Source organism: Oryctolagus cuniculus, chromosome 1, assembly GCF_051225735.1.
Source record: "Oryctolagus cuniculus isolate XC-2025 breed Fujian yellow rabbit chromosome 1, ASM5122573v1, whole genome shotgun sequence".
Lineage (NCBI taxonomy): Eukaryota > Metazoa > Chordata > Mammalia > Lagomorpha > Leporidae > Oryctolagus > Oryctolagus cuniculus.
This window is the reverse complement of record NC_142867.1, coordinates 235348153-235364554: the sequence shown is the minus strand read 5'-3', so window position 1 is coordinate 235364554 and position 16402 is coordinate 235348153. Positions and strand designations below refer to the sequence as shown.

At 62.9% G+C, this 16402-nt stretch overlaps 3 protein-coding genes across 23 annotated transcripts in view; 2 read left to right on the top strand and 1 right to left on the bottom strand.

Annotated features, from left to right (window-relative positions):
- Nucleotides 1-4766, top strand: part of TSC1 (TSC complex subunit 1) — a 62541-nt gene extending 57775 nt beyond the window's left edge. For 10 of the 12 annotated variants that reach the window (XM_070058360.2, XM_089322021.1, XM_070058366.2 and 7 more), the window contains one exon: nt 9-4766. In XM_070058360.2, the coding sequence (XP_069914461.2) occupies nt 9-534 (526 nt within the window). In that variant the 3' untranslated portion in view covers nt 535-4766. The remainder of the gene's footprint in view (nt 1-8) is intronic. The other 2 variants (XM_070058370.2, XM_089322011.1) reach the window with 1 other exon arrangement.
- SPACA9 (sperm acrosome associated 9) lies at nt 3769-15325 on the bottom strand. Of its 4 annotated transcripts, XM_051835382.3 has the most exons (5): nt 14627-14796; nt 10086-10265; nt 7216-7418; nt 6314-6461; nt 3769-5519 (listed from the first exon to the last, which is right to left on the bottom strand). In XM_051835382.3, the coding sequence occupies exons 2-5, from the start codon at nt 10227-10229 to the stop codon at nt 5508-5510; spliced, it is 507 nt and encodes a 168-aa protein (XP_051691342.3). In that variant the 5' UTR covers nt 10230-10265; nt 14627-14796; the 3' UTR covers nt 3769-5507. The 4 variants fall into 4 exon arrangements, with proteins under 4 accessions (XP_051691342.3, XP_051691339.3, XP_051691338.3 ...); XM_051835379.3 differs by lacking the exon at nt 14627-14796 and adding an exon at nt 15203-15325 and having other exon boundaries at nt 3769-6461; XM_051835378.3 differs by having other exon boundaries at nt 3769-6461; nt 14627-14798.
- Nucleotides 15255-16402, top strand: part of AK8 (adenylate kinase 8) — a 124736-nt gene continuing 123588 nt past the window's right edge. For 5 of the 7 annotated variants that reach the window (XM_051835374.3, XM_051835363.3, XM_089322026.1 and 2 more), the window contains exon 1: nt 15255-15476. In XM_051835374.3, the coding sequence (XP_051691334.3) occupies nt 15393-15476 (84 nt within the window). In that variant the 5' untranslated portion in view covers nt 15255-15392. The remainder of the gene's footprint in view (nt 15477-16402) is intronic. The other 2 variants (XM_051835366.3, XM_070058397.2) reach the window with 2 other exon arrangements.

Below are 16402 nucleotides of genomic sequence, written 5' to 3'. Positions count from 1 at the left end.
TGTTACAGGCTTGACTGTTGTAACGATGGCTGCTCGGATTCCACGGTAGGGCACAATGAAGAGGCATCTGGCCACAATGGTGAGACCAAGACCCCCAGGCCTGGCGGCACCCGGGGCAGCGGTGGGAGCAGAGGAGGTGGAGGTGGCAGCAGCAGCAGCAGCAGCGAGCGTTCCACCCCCGAGAAACCTCCCACCCAGAGGGCGGGTCCGTTCAGCAGTCGCTGGGAAAACCCCATGGGAGAGCCCTCGCCCAGCATCCCCGCGACTGTCGGCTCACTTCCCAGCTCCAAAAGCTTCCTGGGCATGAAGGCCCGGGAGTTATTTCGTAATAAGAGTGAGAGCCAGTGTGATGAGGACGGTGTGACCATCAGTAGCCTTTCTGAGACCCTGAAGACAGAACTGGGCAAAGACTCGGGTGTGGAAGCCAAGGCGCCCCTGACCCTCGATGGCCCACGCACATCTCCCCCAAACCCAGACAGTGTTGGACAGCTCCGTATCATGGACTACAATGAGGCTCATCACGAACACAGCTAAGGGTGAGGGTCGCTCAGTGTTAACCTGCACATTGTTGGCGTAGAACAGGAGGTGTGAACGCACGTCTCAAAGCTTTCCTGTTTCCAGGGTCTGAGTGGCGCGCTCCCACGGTGGAAATGGGATGGCGGAACGGTTTTTGGATCTAGCATTGAAATGCCTCGTACCCTTCCCCGAACCCACCCCCAGCCCCTTCCTCGTTCGCCTGCCGGTGTGTGCTAATCTGAGGGCCGGTGCGCGCCTCAGGCGCTCTATTTCCTTCCTTTGTCCCCCAAACGGCTGCACCCTGTGAACCTGTGCAGTGTGAGGCCAGATTTAATCCTTGCATCTGACACCCACCTTCTGCTTCCCTGAGGCTCAGAGAGCTGGGGTGGCTCAGACCAGGTAAGTCTGGTTCTGCCCTTCAAGGACGTGGCCTGCAAAGCCGATGGTCTTCACGTGAAGGCTTGCACGGGCACTCTGAGGGCGGGCGTCGCACGCAGCAGGTCTGGCAGGACGCTGGCTCGTTTCACCCTTGATCTTCAGTGGCTCTGAGAAGCTTCCTAGAAAGTTTAGTGAACAGTCTGTCGTTTCAAACGTCTGGATTTGGCAGCGTGGAGACCATATTCCTTACCCTGTAAGCTCTGTCCCTCCTTTCCCACTACCTCTTATTTATTTGGTGTTTGCTTGAATGCGGGTGTTGGGCTGACCGCAGGCTGGACGGGCGGTGGGAACAGCTGCTCCCCGCAGGAGGCTTGGAGCAGTCGCCGGAGCTCTCGCGTGTGAGCACCTCGCCACGCCCACTTCTGCTCGCGGCAGCACGGAGGCTGTGGCGGCCCCGAGAGTCTGTCTGGCGCTCGGGTGGCCGTCGCTCCTCGGCAGGATGAGATCTAGGCCTCCGCAGGACAGCAGCTGTCTCACGCTAGTCCAGCTTCCCGTGGCGGTCACGGCAGGGAGGAGAGAGCGGGGTGGACAAGGGCTCGCTGCCCCTGGCTGCCGGGCTGCCCTGCAGGCACGCGAGAGCTGACCCATCAGGGCGCTGCACGGTCAGCAGACGCTCCTGGTGTGATGCCAGAAGACTAGGGTTGCTGCTGGTGCTCTGGCCGAGGCGAGGAGAGGCCTGGGGAGAGAGCCAGTGGGCGTGGCTGTGCCGCTGCTGTTCTTCCAGTAGAAGGAGCAGAAGGCTGCAGCCAGCAAGAGGTGCAAGAAACTGCAATGGTACGACTCTTATGCATTCAGACGTTCCAGCACGTGAGGGTTTTCCTTTCCTTTCCTTTCCTTTTCCTTTTTTTTTTTTTTTTTTTAACGTGGCAAAAAGTATTTTAGTATCCCCAACTGAAAGGAACTAGAGCATGCGAGAGTCCATGTCACCATGGCGATACCGGCAGACCTGTTCTGGCCAGGACTTCTGCCCGTGACTAACCGACTCCCAGCCTACAGCAGGGCTCGTCCCCAGCTGCGTAAGCTCGGCAGGGCCTGGCTGTAGCCTCTGGGTGTGCCGTGTGGAGCTGTCCTGATGCCACACTTCTAATTCAGCCTTGTCCAAAGGAAAGCTTCAAACCCAGTACTTTCCGGGCTCCTGGTTCCGTTACAGAAGAGGACAGCATGAACAAATTCAGAGGGAAAAGCACTCTTAGAACCAGTGCTAAGTACTCTCCGTGCCGCGCTCCTGGGAGTGCTGTGCCACAGGACAGACACACCAGGCGCTCCACTGCCCTGCCTTAACTGGCGGGGGAAAGGAGGCAAGTGTGAGAATTGTTTTTTTTTTTTTTTTATGGGCGGATTGTAGAAGTACAGGAAGAAAGGCAGCATGGCAGATGCCCCGAGGTGGGCGTGCAGGCCACTGGAGCTCGGGGCCCACTGTGGGGGTGACAGGGCAGGCCCAGCTGAGCTCTCGGAAGCCGTGGGTTCTGTTCCAGGAGGGATGGGGGGGTCGGGATCTGGAGTTGCGTTGGTTACCCAACCCCAGATCTCGGGCTGCAGAGTCGGTGGGCGTTTGGTTTTGCCTTGAAAGTGATCAGCTTGCCACATCAGTGGGTCACTCAGTCTTGTTGCAGCAAGTACTTTTAAGGATGGAAAGGGATAGTAGAGGGACTTGCAGTGAGCTGGTCAGGCCCGGCAGAGACGTGAGAGTGGTGAGTGTTACCATGGGAAGGACTCCCGAGGAGCCGGTCGGGCCGAGAGGCCCTAGAGCAATTGGTGCCACAGGCAGAGCCTTAGAAATGGTGGAGCAGCTTGGCGCTCGTGAAGGTGGGGCTGGCTAGGCCTCCCTCGCCGGGAGCGAGCGTCCCCGGTGGAGCCGCGCGGCCAGCCTGCACGGCCTGCGCTGATCCCCAGCGGCCCCAGGCCCTGAGGAGGCGGCGTCAGCCTCTCGTACTGCATGGCATTTGTTTGGAAAGGGGCACTACAGCCTTTAGGGGTGGGAGGGCAGGAAGCCGAGTTCCTGACTCGACTCCAGGAAACAAGCACACGGATCTCGATGATAGCTTTCCTGTGGATTTCAGAGAAGCTTTGACGGCTGCGCCATGACGTCTGTAAGAGTAGTTGCGATGGGATAGGAAATACGTGGTCACGAGCAGAAAAACCTGGAGCCCAGAGGTGGGCGGTCGGCGTCTTCCGTGGCCGTAGTGGGCCGTGGGCAGGAGTGCGTCGCTGAGGCCGGCTGACGGTTCTTCCGGAGGGGAAGCTGCCTGGCCGTCAGGGCGACGCTGCAGAGGTTCTGGTTAGGGTCTCTGAGGCACAGAGCTCCGTGCGAGCCCGTTTCTGTGAGGTGGCCGGGGGAGATGGTCTGACGTTCCTGGCAGCCACTGGTGATGAGGAAGGAGGACGAGCGCCGCCTGCCACTCCCTGGGCAGAAGCCGTGTCAGGACCCCGCACTCGGTCCCCGCACGGGCTGCCTGGTGGTTCTGTCGGGGACGACAGTTCTGGGGATCGTTGAGAGAAGGACGCGCGCGGTGTGGTAGGGACCACGCGGCTCAGAGTCGCGAGTGGAACACAGGCGTGTGGCTCTGCGTGGACGGCAGGCAGGGGGACGCCCCCCAGTTGCCGCCATGTCGCGCTTGAAGCCAGGAAGGAGCGGCGCCTGGTGAAGCCGGGTTTCCCTCGGAAGCTGCGGCGGGAGGAAGGGTGGCAGGCAGAGCGAGGGCTCAGGCAGGGGCTGCGGTGGCGTCGGCACGCGGTCCACTCTTGGCACTCTGGGAGAAGCCGAGCCCTCCCAGCACCTGCTGCATCTTGAGGCCGCGGGGTGGGGTGCGTGTGTGCTGGGGAGCGTTCCAGGCCGAGCGTGTCTGTGTCTGTTTACACTCAGAGTCTTGAGAGGGCCCGCACTCCTACCCCGGACCGCTGGCAGTCATTGGTTGCACTTGATGAAGCTTTTCTTTGTAGGTTTAAAAAAAATTTAGGTCGAGGACTGGCCCTCAGCTGCTGCTGCGACCCTTGTCCCCTGTGGCTCCTTCCCCATCTGTGACTGACGCGCCCAGGGCTTCTGCCCGCCATCCTGCAGTCTGAATGTGCGCTCCCCAGAGAACAGCGGGCAGCTGCCCGGGGCCGCCAGAGAGCCGGGCGTCTGCACCCACGGCTGCGTTTGGCCCTGAGACGAGTTAGTGAAGGCTGAAGATCTTTCTCCCGCTTCCCAGGGCCACACGGTGACCCACCCCATGGGCTGAGTAGGCTGGTGTGGCCGCCGGAATAGCTCTTTGAGAAGATACCCCAGGAGTCTGGCATCCCCCAAGCCCCCCTCCCTGGCCCCTCCCCAGCGCGTTCGGTGTGGACAGGAGGGCGCGGGCCGCCGTGTGGCAGCCCTTTGGCTCACCCGAGAGGCAGCCAGGCATTTTGCACTAGGAAGAATCAGTGACCACTTAACTGAAGACGTCTGTGGACCACAAACACATCATGGAGGAACAGATTTTGCTACGACATAATCTAGTTTTATAGCTCAATCATGGATGAACCATGTGGCTAACTTGCAGTTTAAAGGGGTCCCATCAGTGACAAGAAACATTTTTTAAACTGTTTTTAGTTAAATTGGAGCAAGACATCTCTTGTCAAAAGGCTTAAACTTTCCCGCCTCAGTCGTAAAAGCATGTCAAACAATCCACATTAGATGCCATAAAAATGAACTGCAAGAGAAAAATGGTACAATCTTAGTGAATGGGGATCGGAATCAAAAGGGTTTGCTGTCCTTAGAATGTTCTAAAATGTCAAGGCAGTTGCTTGTGTTTAACTGTGAACAAATAAAAATTTATGGTTTTGCACTACCCTGCTGTGTTGGCGTGAAATGACCCAGCCAGCCTGGGGGGCTCGTGAGCGAGGCGGGGGACCAAAGACACGGCAGCCTCGGGCCTGGGCTGCCGGAGAGCCTGCCTGGCAGGCGAGGGTTCTGTGCTGGCGCATCCCTTCATCTGCCTCAAACTCGTGGTCCCCGATGAGTCACCCCAGGGGAGGAGGTGACCCGTGTCATCTCTGGCAGAGAAACCCTGCAAGTCAGGTGGCTGCCCGGGCTGCCGTGTCACCCGCGTGGCTTTTGGCGCGTGTGCTCTGAGTGGCCGGTGGGCAGGTGGGGTCCAGCGGAGTCTCTGGTGGAACCCAGCCAGCATTGCGGTTGTCCACGGCTCGCCAACCCTGAGCTTTTTCTGAGCGCTGCCCTCCCGTCTTCCCTGGGCCTGGAGGACGTGGAGGCGGGCAGGAAACCGCCTCCCCGGGACTGTGGGAGCCGCCCGGCTGTGTCTGGAAGTCGGGGTCGCTCTGCCCGCTTAAGGCAGCTCCTTCGGGACGAAGACTTGGGGTGGCAGTGTTTAAATGTGCCTGGGGAGTGCAGGTTTTCTCTCTCAAGCGGACAAGGCGTCATCGTCCGCCCTTGAAGGAACGTGGGAGTGCCGGCCCTGTGCGGGTCTTGATTTTCTTTCAGGGACAAGCTCCAGAAAGCAAGCCAGGCAGAGGGGTGGTACAACACTTTTTATTCTTGACTGTCTCCCCCCGAAGAAGCAACAATACAGAAGCTAAGTCGTCCCCTGTGAAGGGAAAAACCAACAGTCAGCCCCGTCTGGCAGGGCCAGGGGCCAGGGGCGCGTCACCGTGTTTGGGTCTCGGTCACACCGCGAAGACCAGCTCTCGCCCAGGAGCCGCAGGCTCGGAGCCCTGGCTTCCGTCGTGGTCTCCCTCTCCCAGGAAAAGCAGCGGGAAAGACGGGCTCATCCCCTTCACGCTGGGCCAGGGAACCAGACACACACGCGGCCCCGCCTGGCAGGGAGAGCCTGAGCCTTCCCGCGGCTGTGGCTGCCGGGTGCGGGGGACTAGGGGGTCTCCAGTGTGACGGCTCCAGAGGGGAAGCTGCGGCCCACCGCCTGGTGGGTGGAGGGTGCGGCTCCCAGAGGCCCTGGGGCTCTGTGCCTTCTTCAGCAGCCTTCCTGGGACACCCTCCACCCACGGCGCGGCCGGGGCACCACCTGCAGTGTGTTCAGTGGGGATCCTCTTCATCAGCACCGAGCCTCCCACTCAGGAGGGGAGAGATTCTCTGTGACGTACTGGCCCCTTGGGGGTTAGCGGTAGGGCCCGTGGGTGGAAGGAGAGCAGGTTAATTCACAGAGCACCCACGGCTGGAGCAGGCCCCCGGCTCGACCTACAGCTTCCCACCAGGTGGTCGCCAGGGGGGCTTTGAGACGCCTTGGCCTTCCCCCCTAGATTTGAGGCTGTCCTTCGCCAGTTGCCTACACTTGAGTTTTCTGAACCAGAGCTGGGTGCCCGCGGCCTGAGCAGGACAAGCGGCCCCCCTGGTGGCCTGCTGGCGTGCGGGGGGCTCACTCACGTGCTGCAGCACTTTGCGGGGCAGCTTCTCCGAGTGGGCGATCCACTCTTTCATTAAGTCCAGGACGATGGGGATGAGGCTGACCACGCCCCCGTAGTGGTTCCTGGCCTCGTCACAGCTCAGGTGGTTCACCACGTCGTGCGGGTACCTGGGGGACCACAAGAGGGCGTGGTGAGCGGCAAGCAGCAGCCCTGGCTTCTCCGGAACCGGACACCATGTGCCCGACTCTCTCTGCCCATAGATCCTGGTTCCGCAGGTTTGAGGGCTGAGGGCTCCGGGAGACTCTGGTGTGGAAGGCAAGAGCTGCAAACCCGTGTGGTCTGCAGAACCCAGGTCAGGGGCTCAGGCACCTGCCTGGCTTCCCCTACGCTGCCTTAGTCTAGGGAGCTCCTGCATGATGCTGGCACACTGCTGTGGACTCCCCAGGGGCCAGGACAGAACCCCAGTAGGGGTGCTGCCACCCAGAGGACACAGCTCCCGGGCCCCACGTCCACGTCAGAAAGGGCTTCTGGGAACAACTGCCCTGTGGCCCCTTCTCTTGTGGCCTGAGATGCTTTGTGTCTCGCCGTGTGTATGACCTGGGTTCCACTTAGTTTTGTTGTGTCGGGGTCATTCCAATCAATCAAAAGGAGCTGGGATTCCCCACCGAGGGGCTTCTGAAGCTGCCTGCTCCCCAGGGAGGCACCCAGGGCTGCCTGCCCACTCGGCCAAGGCTCCTGCTCCCCAGGGAGGCGCCCAGGGCCGCCTGCCCACTCGGCCAAGGCTCCCGCTCCCCAGGGAGGCGCCCAGGGCCGCCTGCCGCTCGGCCAAGGCTCCCGCTCCCCAGGAAGGCGCCCAGGGCCGCCTGCCCGCTCGGCCAAGGCTCCCGCTCCCCCTCCCTGGCGGGACCCCCAGGGACTCACTTGGCCCTGAGGCTGCTCAGGTCGTTGCTCTGGCTGACCAGGGTTTTGCACTTCTCGAGCAGGTTGTTGGTGACGGGGGTGCCGGCGTGCAGGGCCTCAAAGCGCTGGCAGAGCTTGTTCAGCTCCGAGCAGATGTCCAGGAACATGAGCAGGATCCGCCGGTCCGTGGCGTTGTAGCAGTAGTGCTCCATGTAGCTCTGCACCTGCAAGGGCCGGCCCGACGCTGGCTCGCACCCCCGCTCCCTCCCGTGTCCTCGCGTTCAGACCTCTGCATGTCCGGCCCTCTGCCTGAGGAGGCTTCCAAAACCCCACGGGGATGTGTGGTGCAAGAAAACCAGGCACCGACTGCAAGGCTTTCTGCAACCAAAATAAACTTTTTGTTCCAGTTCTCCGTGGCAACGTCATCAAGTGTCCCCAGGCACTGTGCAGACAGCGGACAGGCCTGGTCACGTAAACCCTGCACACTGGGAAGGACCCCTTTTAACCTCTCATTCTAGATGGACACCACGAATCCCGGGGGTGACAGAGGAAGTGGCTCACTGGAGTTTGCCCCATGTTCAAGAACGTGGGGCCTGCACTCCTCACCAGTCCCCAGGCCCCTAAGCCCGCCACCACATAGGGCAGGAGGGGGCGGGGGCTGGCTTTTCATGCCATGGTGCCCCTGGAAGGCCCACTCAGCTGCTGGGGCAGGCCACCGTACAGAGGAGGAGACAGGGAGCCGGGGCCCTCCGGGCTTTCCTTGTCCCCAAAGGTGGGACGAGTCAGGAAGTGGAGCTGGGGAGAGTGAGTGGTCCCCAGGAGAAACACCTGCTGTCCCCCTCACCCCCGTTCGGAAGTCAGCTCTGGGAGGATCAAGAGTGTGGTCAGAGGATGTCCCCCCACCCCGCCAGTGCTGACCAAGCGGATGCTTCCATCAGCTCTTTTCCTCCGTGGGAGTTGGGGACCCGCCCTGCGTAGCCACCCCACGACTTGGCACGTGAAGCTGAGCCAGGCGGAGGCCTGATGTCCTGCTGGGGAGGACCTGGCCGTGGCCCAGGCCTCACTTCACAGCCAAACAGTGCTGCCCTGCGCGGTCTGTTGAAGGCACTGCCGTCACTGCCTCCCCCAGCACCTGCCGTGTCCCAAGTCTAAAGCAAGTTCCGCCTGCTGCAGCCGTTGCTAAGGGAATATATCCTCCCAACAGTCTGGAGTACTGCCCGGCACGCGGTGGCACTGTAAGGGGGAGGGGCTTTTAACCGGCGCACCTGCCCGGGCACCTGTGTGGGCAGGGAGCTGGGACCTGCTTCGTGGCGTAACCACAACAGAGCAGTGTCACTGGGCTATCTTTGGACGCCCCAGGTTTGGGGAGGGCGGGTGAGGCTGAACCCGAGATGGTCAGAACATGGGCCACTGTGTACCAAGTCTTTGTGAGAGCAAACCTAAGGAGGCCACCCCCTTCTGCACGGGAGCTGAGGAGCTGGGGGAGGGGGGTCCCCATAGCACGGATGTAGATGCTGAGGGCGTGGGAACTCAGGCTCTTGGGAGACTGAAGACCTGGCCAGCGCTGTTGAAGCTGGGCTTCTGGGGGTTGAGGAAAAGGCAGTGGCAGACCAACCTCCCAGGCAGATGTGGCTACGCGTCACTGCACAGGGAATCTGCAGAAGGCCGCGTGGGTGTTCCTTTTCTCTAGGTTTAACATTCTCCCAGTAAAAACGGGCTGGGGCCTGTGCTGTGGCACAGCGGGTTAATGCCCTGGCCTGAAGCACCAGCATCCCATATGGGCGCCGGTTTGAGTCCCAGCTGCTCCACTTCCCATCCAACTCTCTGCTGTGGCCTGGGAAAGCAGTGACAGATGGCCCAAGTGCTTGGGCCCCTGCACCCACGTGGGAGACCCGGAGGAAGCTCCTGGCTTAGGATCTGCGCGGCTCCGCCCCATTGCAGCCAACTGGGGAGTGAACCATCGAATGGAAGTCCTCTCTCTCTCTCTCTCTCTCTCTGTAACTCTGACTTTTAAATAAATACATAAATCTTAAAAAAAAGGGGGGGGGGGCTTTTTTTTTTTGATAGGCAGAGTTAGAGAGAAAGGTCTTCCTTTTTCCGTTTGTTCACCCCCCAATGGCGGCTGCAGCTGGCGTGCTGCGCCGATCGGAAGCCAGGAGCCAGGTGCTTCTCCTTGTCTCCCATGGAGTGCAGGGCCCAAGCACTTGGGCCATCCTCCACTGCACTCCCGGGCCACAGCAGAGAGCTGGCCTGGAAGAGGAGCAACCAGGACAGAATCCGGCGCCCCAACCGGGACTAAAACCCAGGGTGCCGGCGCCGCAGGCGAAGGATTACGGGCTAATTTTTACAGCGTGCGGCTGGCATGGGGTGCTTGTTCTCCCGGGCTCCGTCCCCTGCACGCCCCCACCCCGTCTCTGAGCGGTCGACCTCAGATGAGCTGACTCTTGCAGGCTGAGACGGTCCAGCCTACATGTGTGCTCCCGACTGCCCTGGGGCTCACTCCTGGCTCCTGGAGGGCTCACTGGGTCTTGAGGCCTCCAAGTCCTGCAGGGTGACCTTGGACAGCAGCTGACCCTGGGGCAGATGGGGTCAAGTAGAAACATCCGCAAAAGCAGCCAGGGGCACGCTTGGCAGCTGCCGACTCTGATAGAGACCACATCCATGGTCACTGAACCGCAGCACTCTGCCCAGCCTGGCGGGTCAGCCCGGACGCCTGCTGAGCCGGCCCTGGCGCGAGGAGACGAGGGAGGCGCGCAGGGGAAAACTGGCGGGCCCAGAGTCACGGGAGGGGGCGTGGGCACGGAGCCCACGTTCCAGCCGCTGCTGTTCCTCCCGGCCCAGGTCGGGCAGGTCCCCTGTGACCCACCCGCTAGCCCTCGCGGGGGCGCCACCTGTCCGATGCTGGAGATGGGCCGGATCTTGTCGTGGGCGCTCTCCCTGCAGCGCTCCAGGGCCGCGATGAAGGTGAACTGCTGCTGCTGGAACAGCTTGTACTTCTGCTCCACGCCGCGCAGGGACTCTTTGACCTCGTTCATCGTCTCCTTCCGCGCTCATGCACAGGACGGGGGGGTCTGCAGGAGGAAGTGCGCCGTGAGGTCTGGGGGCCCCTCCCGCAGGAGACGGCGTCTCCCCAAGGCCGCCCCCCCACACCCCGGCTGTGACAGTGCTAAGCTTGCCCCTCGGCCGTTACCCTCCAAGGACACAGGCTGTGCCCCGAGACTGCTGTCCCGCAGCCGTGGGCAGGCTTTCCCTCGTCCTGTTTCTCCACACTGCGGCCGTCGCCCACGCCCACGCCCACCGCCGCCAGGGCCTCCCTGCGGGACAGCACGCCTGGGATGCAGGGCTACGCCACAGGATGTAAAACCAGCAGAACATCGGCCATCCACTTGGACCAAATTGCTTCTAAACACCCGCCACTCTGCGATTGCTGGGCGTGGCTAGGAACGCCTTCTCCTGGGCTAAGCAGGGGGCCGGCACACGCCCGTCCAGCCCGAGGGGGCGCCCGGGTCCCGCTGTGTGCTGGCATAGGAGCCCTGACCTCGAGTTTGGATTCCCAGGCAGGGTGCTAGCTTGGGGACTCCCCCTCCTCTGACACCTCAGATGGCCCCTACTGGCGTGCACGTGTGAGCAGCACGGGGCGAGGGTCAGTTCTCCCTGATACCAGGTCTGATGAGCACGTGCAGATCGCCCCGCTCACGACTGCTGGAGTCTCTGGAAGCAAAGGTGACCTCCGTGGCCAGCTCCCCTCAATTGCTGCGGGCAGGGGGCAGGACACACCCTGGGTCCCACTAGCTAGCATGCTCGATGTTGTCTACTGCCCCCTCCCCCCAAGTCACCACTGGGAATCCAGGCTTGACCCTGCCATCCAGTGCCGCAGGAGCAGGGGTCAGAGGCAGGGTGCAAGTGGGACATTCCGGCCTCCGGAAGAGGCCGGAACGCTCGGCAAGCATGGGGCTGGGGCAAGGCTGACTCGGGTGAGGAATGCGCACCTCTGTGCTGTGTGCCCCTCGCACGCTGAGCCCGCAGCAGGGATGCAGGGACCACACGGGGAGCGGAGAGGGCATCGGGAGCCGACGGGCACGCGGTAAAGCTGCCGTTACGGGGGATGCCGGGGCTCACCCCATAAACCTGCGGGGCTACTGTACACACAGCAGAGCCGGCTTCCACCACGCAGTGCCTGCCCGACGCGGCCCCTGCAGCTTCCCACGGGTGGGCCTGGTCCCGGGGAAGCAGTGGTCTCCTTCCTGCTCAGCATCCTTGCACTCAGCACCCCCCCCTCCCCCGTAGTGGACAGGTCGGGAGGGGGCCGGGGCCAGGGGGAGGGGCTGAGGGACTCACTGCTTACTGAATACCTGCCCTATCTGGGGCTGGTCCCCGCACTGCCACGGAGCAGAAACGGCGGTGTTTGCTGCCTCCCGAGGCGCTGGGCTCAGCAGAACCCAGACCCCTGAGGCAAGGGAGGCCCTCACCTCTGCGCAGGACTGGGGGGAGGGGGTGCTGTGGCTCAGTGGGTTAACGCCCTAGCCTGCAGTGCCGGCATCCCATAGGGGCGCCCGTTCTGGTCCTGGCTGCTCCTCTTCCAATAGCTCTCTGCTACGGCCTGGGAAAGCAGCAGAAGATGGCCCAAGTCCCTGGGCCCCTGCACCCGTGTGGGAGACCTGGAGGAAGCTCCTGGCTCCTGGCTCTGGATCGGCACAGCTCTGGCCATTGCAGCCATCTGGGGAATGAGCCAGCCATCTGGGGAGTGAACCAGCAGATGGAAGACCTCTCTCTCTGTCTACCTCTCTCTGTAACTCTTTCAAATACATAAAATAAATCTTTTAAGAAAATACTGAAGAGGGCGCCCCAAACCCCACATTCCAGAGAGGGTCAAGGTTAAGCCCAAGTGCGCAGAGAACACTGGTGGCACTGGAAAACAGGACTGCCGTGCTGCGCCGTGTGGAGCCTTGGCCAAGGGAAGTCGGCGCTACTGAGCCTGCCCGCGGTGGAATTTCCGAGATCTTACTCAAGAAGGGGTTGGGACGCGCATTCCAACTGTTTATAAACAGCGCGTCCAAATATTTCCCATACCAAGGGTTCTGCCCTCGTCCCCCTACACACACTTGAGTTCTGCACGGAGGTGGGTGCCTCCCTGCCTCACCCTGTCACAGCCAGGGCTCACACGTGACCATCAGTGGCGGCATCAGAGGGCTCGGGTAGAGGAGCGGCGAGTGTGCCCTCGCAGCACAGCGTGGCCAGCCACGGTTAGGAAGATGCTGGGAGTGACTCGGTCCTGGGTTCAGATCCTGGTTCCGGACCTCGGCAAGCTGCTCATCCCGTCTGAGTCTCAGGGTTCCACCCTAGGGCCTTGGCCTCCCAGCCTTGGGGGTGTACCACGAGGCACCAGGCAAAAGCTGTGGAGCCCAGAGCTGGGACATGGGGGTGCCCCGTCACTGGGGCCGGCAAACTTCCGCGATGGAACGGCAGGCAGGCGTGGTGTGCGCCAGCCCTACAGGAGGACCTTTGGACCTTCTGGGGGAGGGGGCTTCAATGGGTCTTGAGGAGGTGGGTGCTGGGGCGAGACTACGGTCTGGAGGTTATGGGTGAGGATGTGGGAAGGGTGCGGAACAGGGCCGAGGACGGGGGCCGCCGGCGTCGGGCTGAGCGTTCGGAAGAACCACTGAGGGCTTCCAGGCAAAGGCGGAAGTCTTCCCACCTGCAGTGGCGGTTCCTTCGGTTGTGTGCCGGACACTGGTCAGCGGCTGCGTCAGACAGCACTGGCCCACTCGGACCAGATCCCCGCCTTGGGGAGCTCCTGTTCCAGGGCGGGACCCGTGCCAGAAGAGCACCTGACACCAGCGCAGTCCGAGGGGGAAACACAGCAGCCTGCCCCGTCCTCCCCCGGACAGCAGGCCACTGGCCGGGCCCTGGTCAACTCCAGACAGGCTTCCTGTCCAGGCTGGCCACAGGGTGCCGTGATGACCCCCAGGGGACAGACAAGAAAGCTGAAGCCCCACGGCTGGGACGTGGGCAGGTGGGCTTCTCGCTCAGCTCTGCCTGTCTCTGTAAAGTCCGGGCTCTTAACCTGAGCCATCCCGGCCTCCCGGTTTCCATGGTGTTCCTAAGAGACCAAGACCCCACACAGCTCCGCCCATCCACCCACTGGACCCCGCCCCCCTGCCCCAGGCCTCTCTGCCGCTCCCACTGGACTTCCCTTTTCCTCATCCCAAAGCATTCAGGGTGCTGTCCTGTCTGAGCCTGGCTCCCTGCCACCCTCGTGGGGCTCCCTGGGGCTGCCAGGTTCCCCGGGGACCAGAGTGCAAGCTTGGCTGGTGGCCCCAAGAGCCCCTGAGAGCAAAACTGACTTGGCTCTTGATCCTGGCGACGTGTGACACGCACGCCAGGGATGTCATGAGCGCAGCTGTAATAAGCGATCCAAGGTGATCGTCGCCGTAACGACGGAGCCTCCGCAGCCGAACGGCTGGATGAAAGGCACAGGGCGCGGGCGCTTCTCCGTGTGGGAGGGAGGGGTGGAGGGGGGGAGGGGAAAGTGACTGCCCGGTAGGTTTTAGGCTTTAATTGATTTGTATTTTTCCAGGCTGCTAAAGATTAAATCACGGTATGGAAAGTGCCTAGGGCTTAAAATAAACGAGGAGCAGGGCACGTCTTTCAGAAATGTCCAGGAAGCGTCCTGACCCCCCCGCCCCCGCCCCAGCGCAAACGCAGGCTGGGCTCTGTGTTCTTTGTTCAGTGGCTTTGCAGCTGGGCTGACAAGGCCACCGAGGGGTACCAGCGGCTCCGGCTGGAGTCAGGGTGTCCAGTTCCAGCCGTGCTGCACCTCTGAGGTACCCAGTGACTCTGGCTAAGGCTGTGCCCCTGTCTGCGCCTCACTCTACCCATCTGTAGAATGAGGGAGTTTGGGATACAGGCTGGGGGTGGGGGGCGGCTTCTGACTCTACATTCTAAGATAAAAAGCTGATGAGACAAGGGGCTCGAGTCCCACCCAGCCAGCTCCTCTTCCTGTTCTGACCCTCCAACTCCTCCTACAGGGGGTGAAGCTACCTGTCTCGCAGTGCCAAGATGAAACACTGTTAGTAACAGTGGCCCCCACGCACTGCGTGCCTACCCCATCCCCAGCTGCTGCCTCCTACTTCCCTAAGGAGTCCCGGAATCCTTTAATAACCCCGCTTCCCAGGGCGAGAAACCTGGGGCACACAGCAAGTGAAAAGGCTGCGTGGGGACTCGAACCTGGGATGCCTGCCTTCAGCACGCCATCTTGCCCTCCCTAACCGACACAGACGACAGCTTTGCGGGTGGTGGTGGGGGACCAGGTAAAAGAGCTCTGTAGCCTGCAGCGCCTACAGTTAATGGCCCCCTGCCCCGCAGAGCCCCTTCCCCACTGCGTCCCACCCCCTCGCCTCCAGCCACTGCCTCCCCTGCCCTCCGTCTTTACCCTGGCTTGTCCCGAAGCGGCCTCCGCCTCAGACTGCCCAGAAGCCGGGGCGACTCCGTGGGTGTCTGGGCCCCGCAGGGGCTGGGGGCCCCCTTCTCCGGACTTGGGAGGAGGGAGCGGGCAGGTGGAGAGGCCGGGCCCCCGGATTGTGACCGCGGGCGCCATGGCAACCGGGTCACGTGGCCACCCGCCCCGCCCCAGGAGACCTCGAGGGGGCTGTCCGGTGGGCCTGGACCTCCCCCCCCCCCCGGCCCTGTCCCGTGGACGCCCCTCAATGTACAGAGGCCTCTCCCACATCCGTCCCGCGTCTTCCCATTACAGATGGGGCAGCCGAGCCCCGGGGCGCAGAGCACGGCCGGCCCACGGGGCTCCGGGAGCCACGGTCGGGGCCCGGGGGCAACCCTCGGGCAGGACCCGCCTCCGCCCCGCGCGCCGGCGGACCCACGTGCTCCTCCGGGGCGGAGTGGGGGTCTGGGCGTGGCGACGCCCCATTCTGCACGCAGGAGGCCCAGCTGGGGGCGGCCTCCCTGAGACACTCGGGTGGGGAGAGCGAGCTGGGGAGGGGAAGGAACTTGCCCAGGGCTACAGGGCGCGCGTGCCGCGGAGGTCCGGCCGGGGCGGCGAGCACCGCGGGAGCAGAACTGCGGCCGTCAGGAACCCGCGGCGGCGGCGGCCAGGGCGCGGCGCGGCGCGGCGCGCGGTGATGACGCAGGACGCGGCGCCCTGGCGACGCGGTTGCTAGGGAGCGGCGCGCCGCGGCGGCGACATGGACGCGACCTCTTTCCCGCACGTCATCCCCCCGGAGATGCCCCAGTACGGGCAGGCCAACCACATCTTCCAGCTGATGCAGGTGACGCGCGCCCCCTGCCCTCAGCGCACTCGGGGTCGGAGTCCCGGGTCGCCACGACCCCGAGCGGACGCCCCCGCGGGCCTCTCCCCACGGCGCCCCGCTGCCACGCGCCGGTGTCCCCCGACGGCTCCGAGTCTGTGGGAAGCTGGGGCCGTTCCCCGTCCCGGCCTCCTCCTCGGGGACCCTCAGCTCACGCGCGGTGCCCCAGGGGCCCCGCTGCACGCCTTGCAGGTGGGGCTCCGTTTCCAGGACTCTGCTCTGCTTCGTGGGTGCCACCGCGTGAGCCTCCGACCTGCGGGCTGCAGCGCTGGGCTCAGGCCAGGGACCTGAGCTGGCCGCGGGGCGGTCATCGCCTGGCCTGCAGGCCTGGGCCGGGTGCATCCGTTGTTACCTGCACTCGTGTGCACGGTTCTGTGGAATTTTCCCACGTTACATTCGCCGTCACAGTTCCGTGTCCACTTGGTTATCTCTGAAATCAACTCAAGGTTAAGTAGCGTCTTTGGCCTCCGCCTAAGCAATGCCCTCGAAGTCCCGGGTTCGTGTCCTTTCTTTTGTCTGATACACATTAAGTCGGCGGCTGTGTGAAGCCAACACTAAACACCTCGAATCACTGTGTCCTTTGCTGGCACCAAGCCCGGGTTCTGCCCAAGTGTGACGGGAACGGCTGGGGGCGCGGAGGCCCTGGAAGGGAAGGGGCTTGCTGGTGAGGTGCAGAGCAGGGAGCAGGGAGCAGGGCAGAACCACGCCCGCTCACCGCTCGCGTCCCCTCAGCCCTAGAGCGGAGCCCCTCCCTGCCCGATCCTAGGATGCCCCACCTTGCCCCGGCTCAGCTCCCGCCAGGATTAAATGGCCGGAAGATCCCAGGATGGTTTAGCTACGTGGCGGGCAAACATCCTGCCGCTCTCTGGAGGGACACAGGCAGCGGC

Bases quoted from the DNA above. Each gene is read 5' to 3' on its own strand.
- SPACA9 (XM_051835379.3), bottom strand. From the start codon at position 10,229: ATGAACGAGGTCAAAGAGTCCCTGCGCGGCGTGGAGCAGAAGTACAAG. The intron at 7,419-10,085 runs GTGGCGCCCCCG...CGGCCCTTGCAG, and splicing joins CCATCTCCAGCATCGGACAG to GTGCAGAGCTACATGGAGCA. The intron at 6,462-7,215 runs GTGAGTCCCTGG...GTGGTCCCCCAG, and splicing joins CTGAGCAGCCTCAGGGCCAA to GTACCCGCACGACGTGGTGA.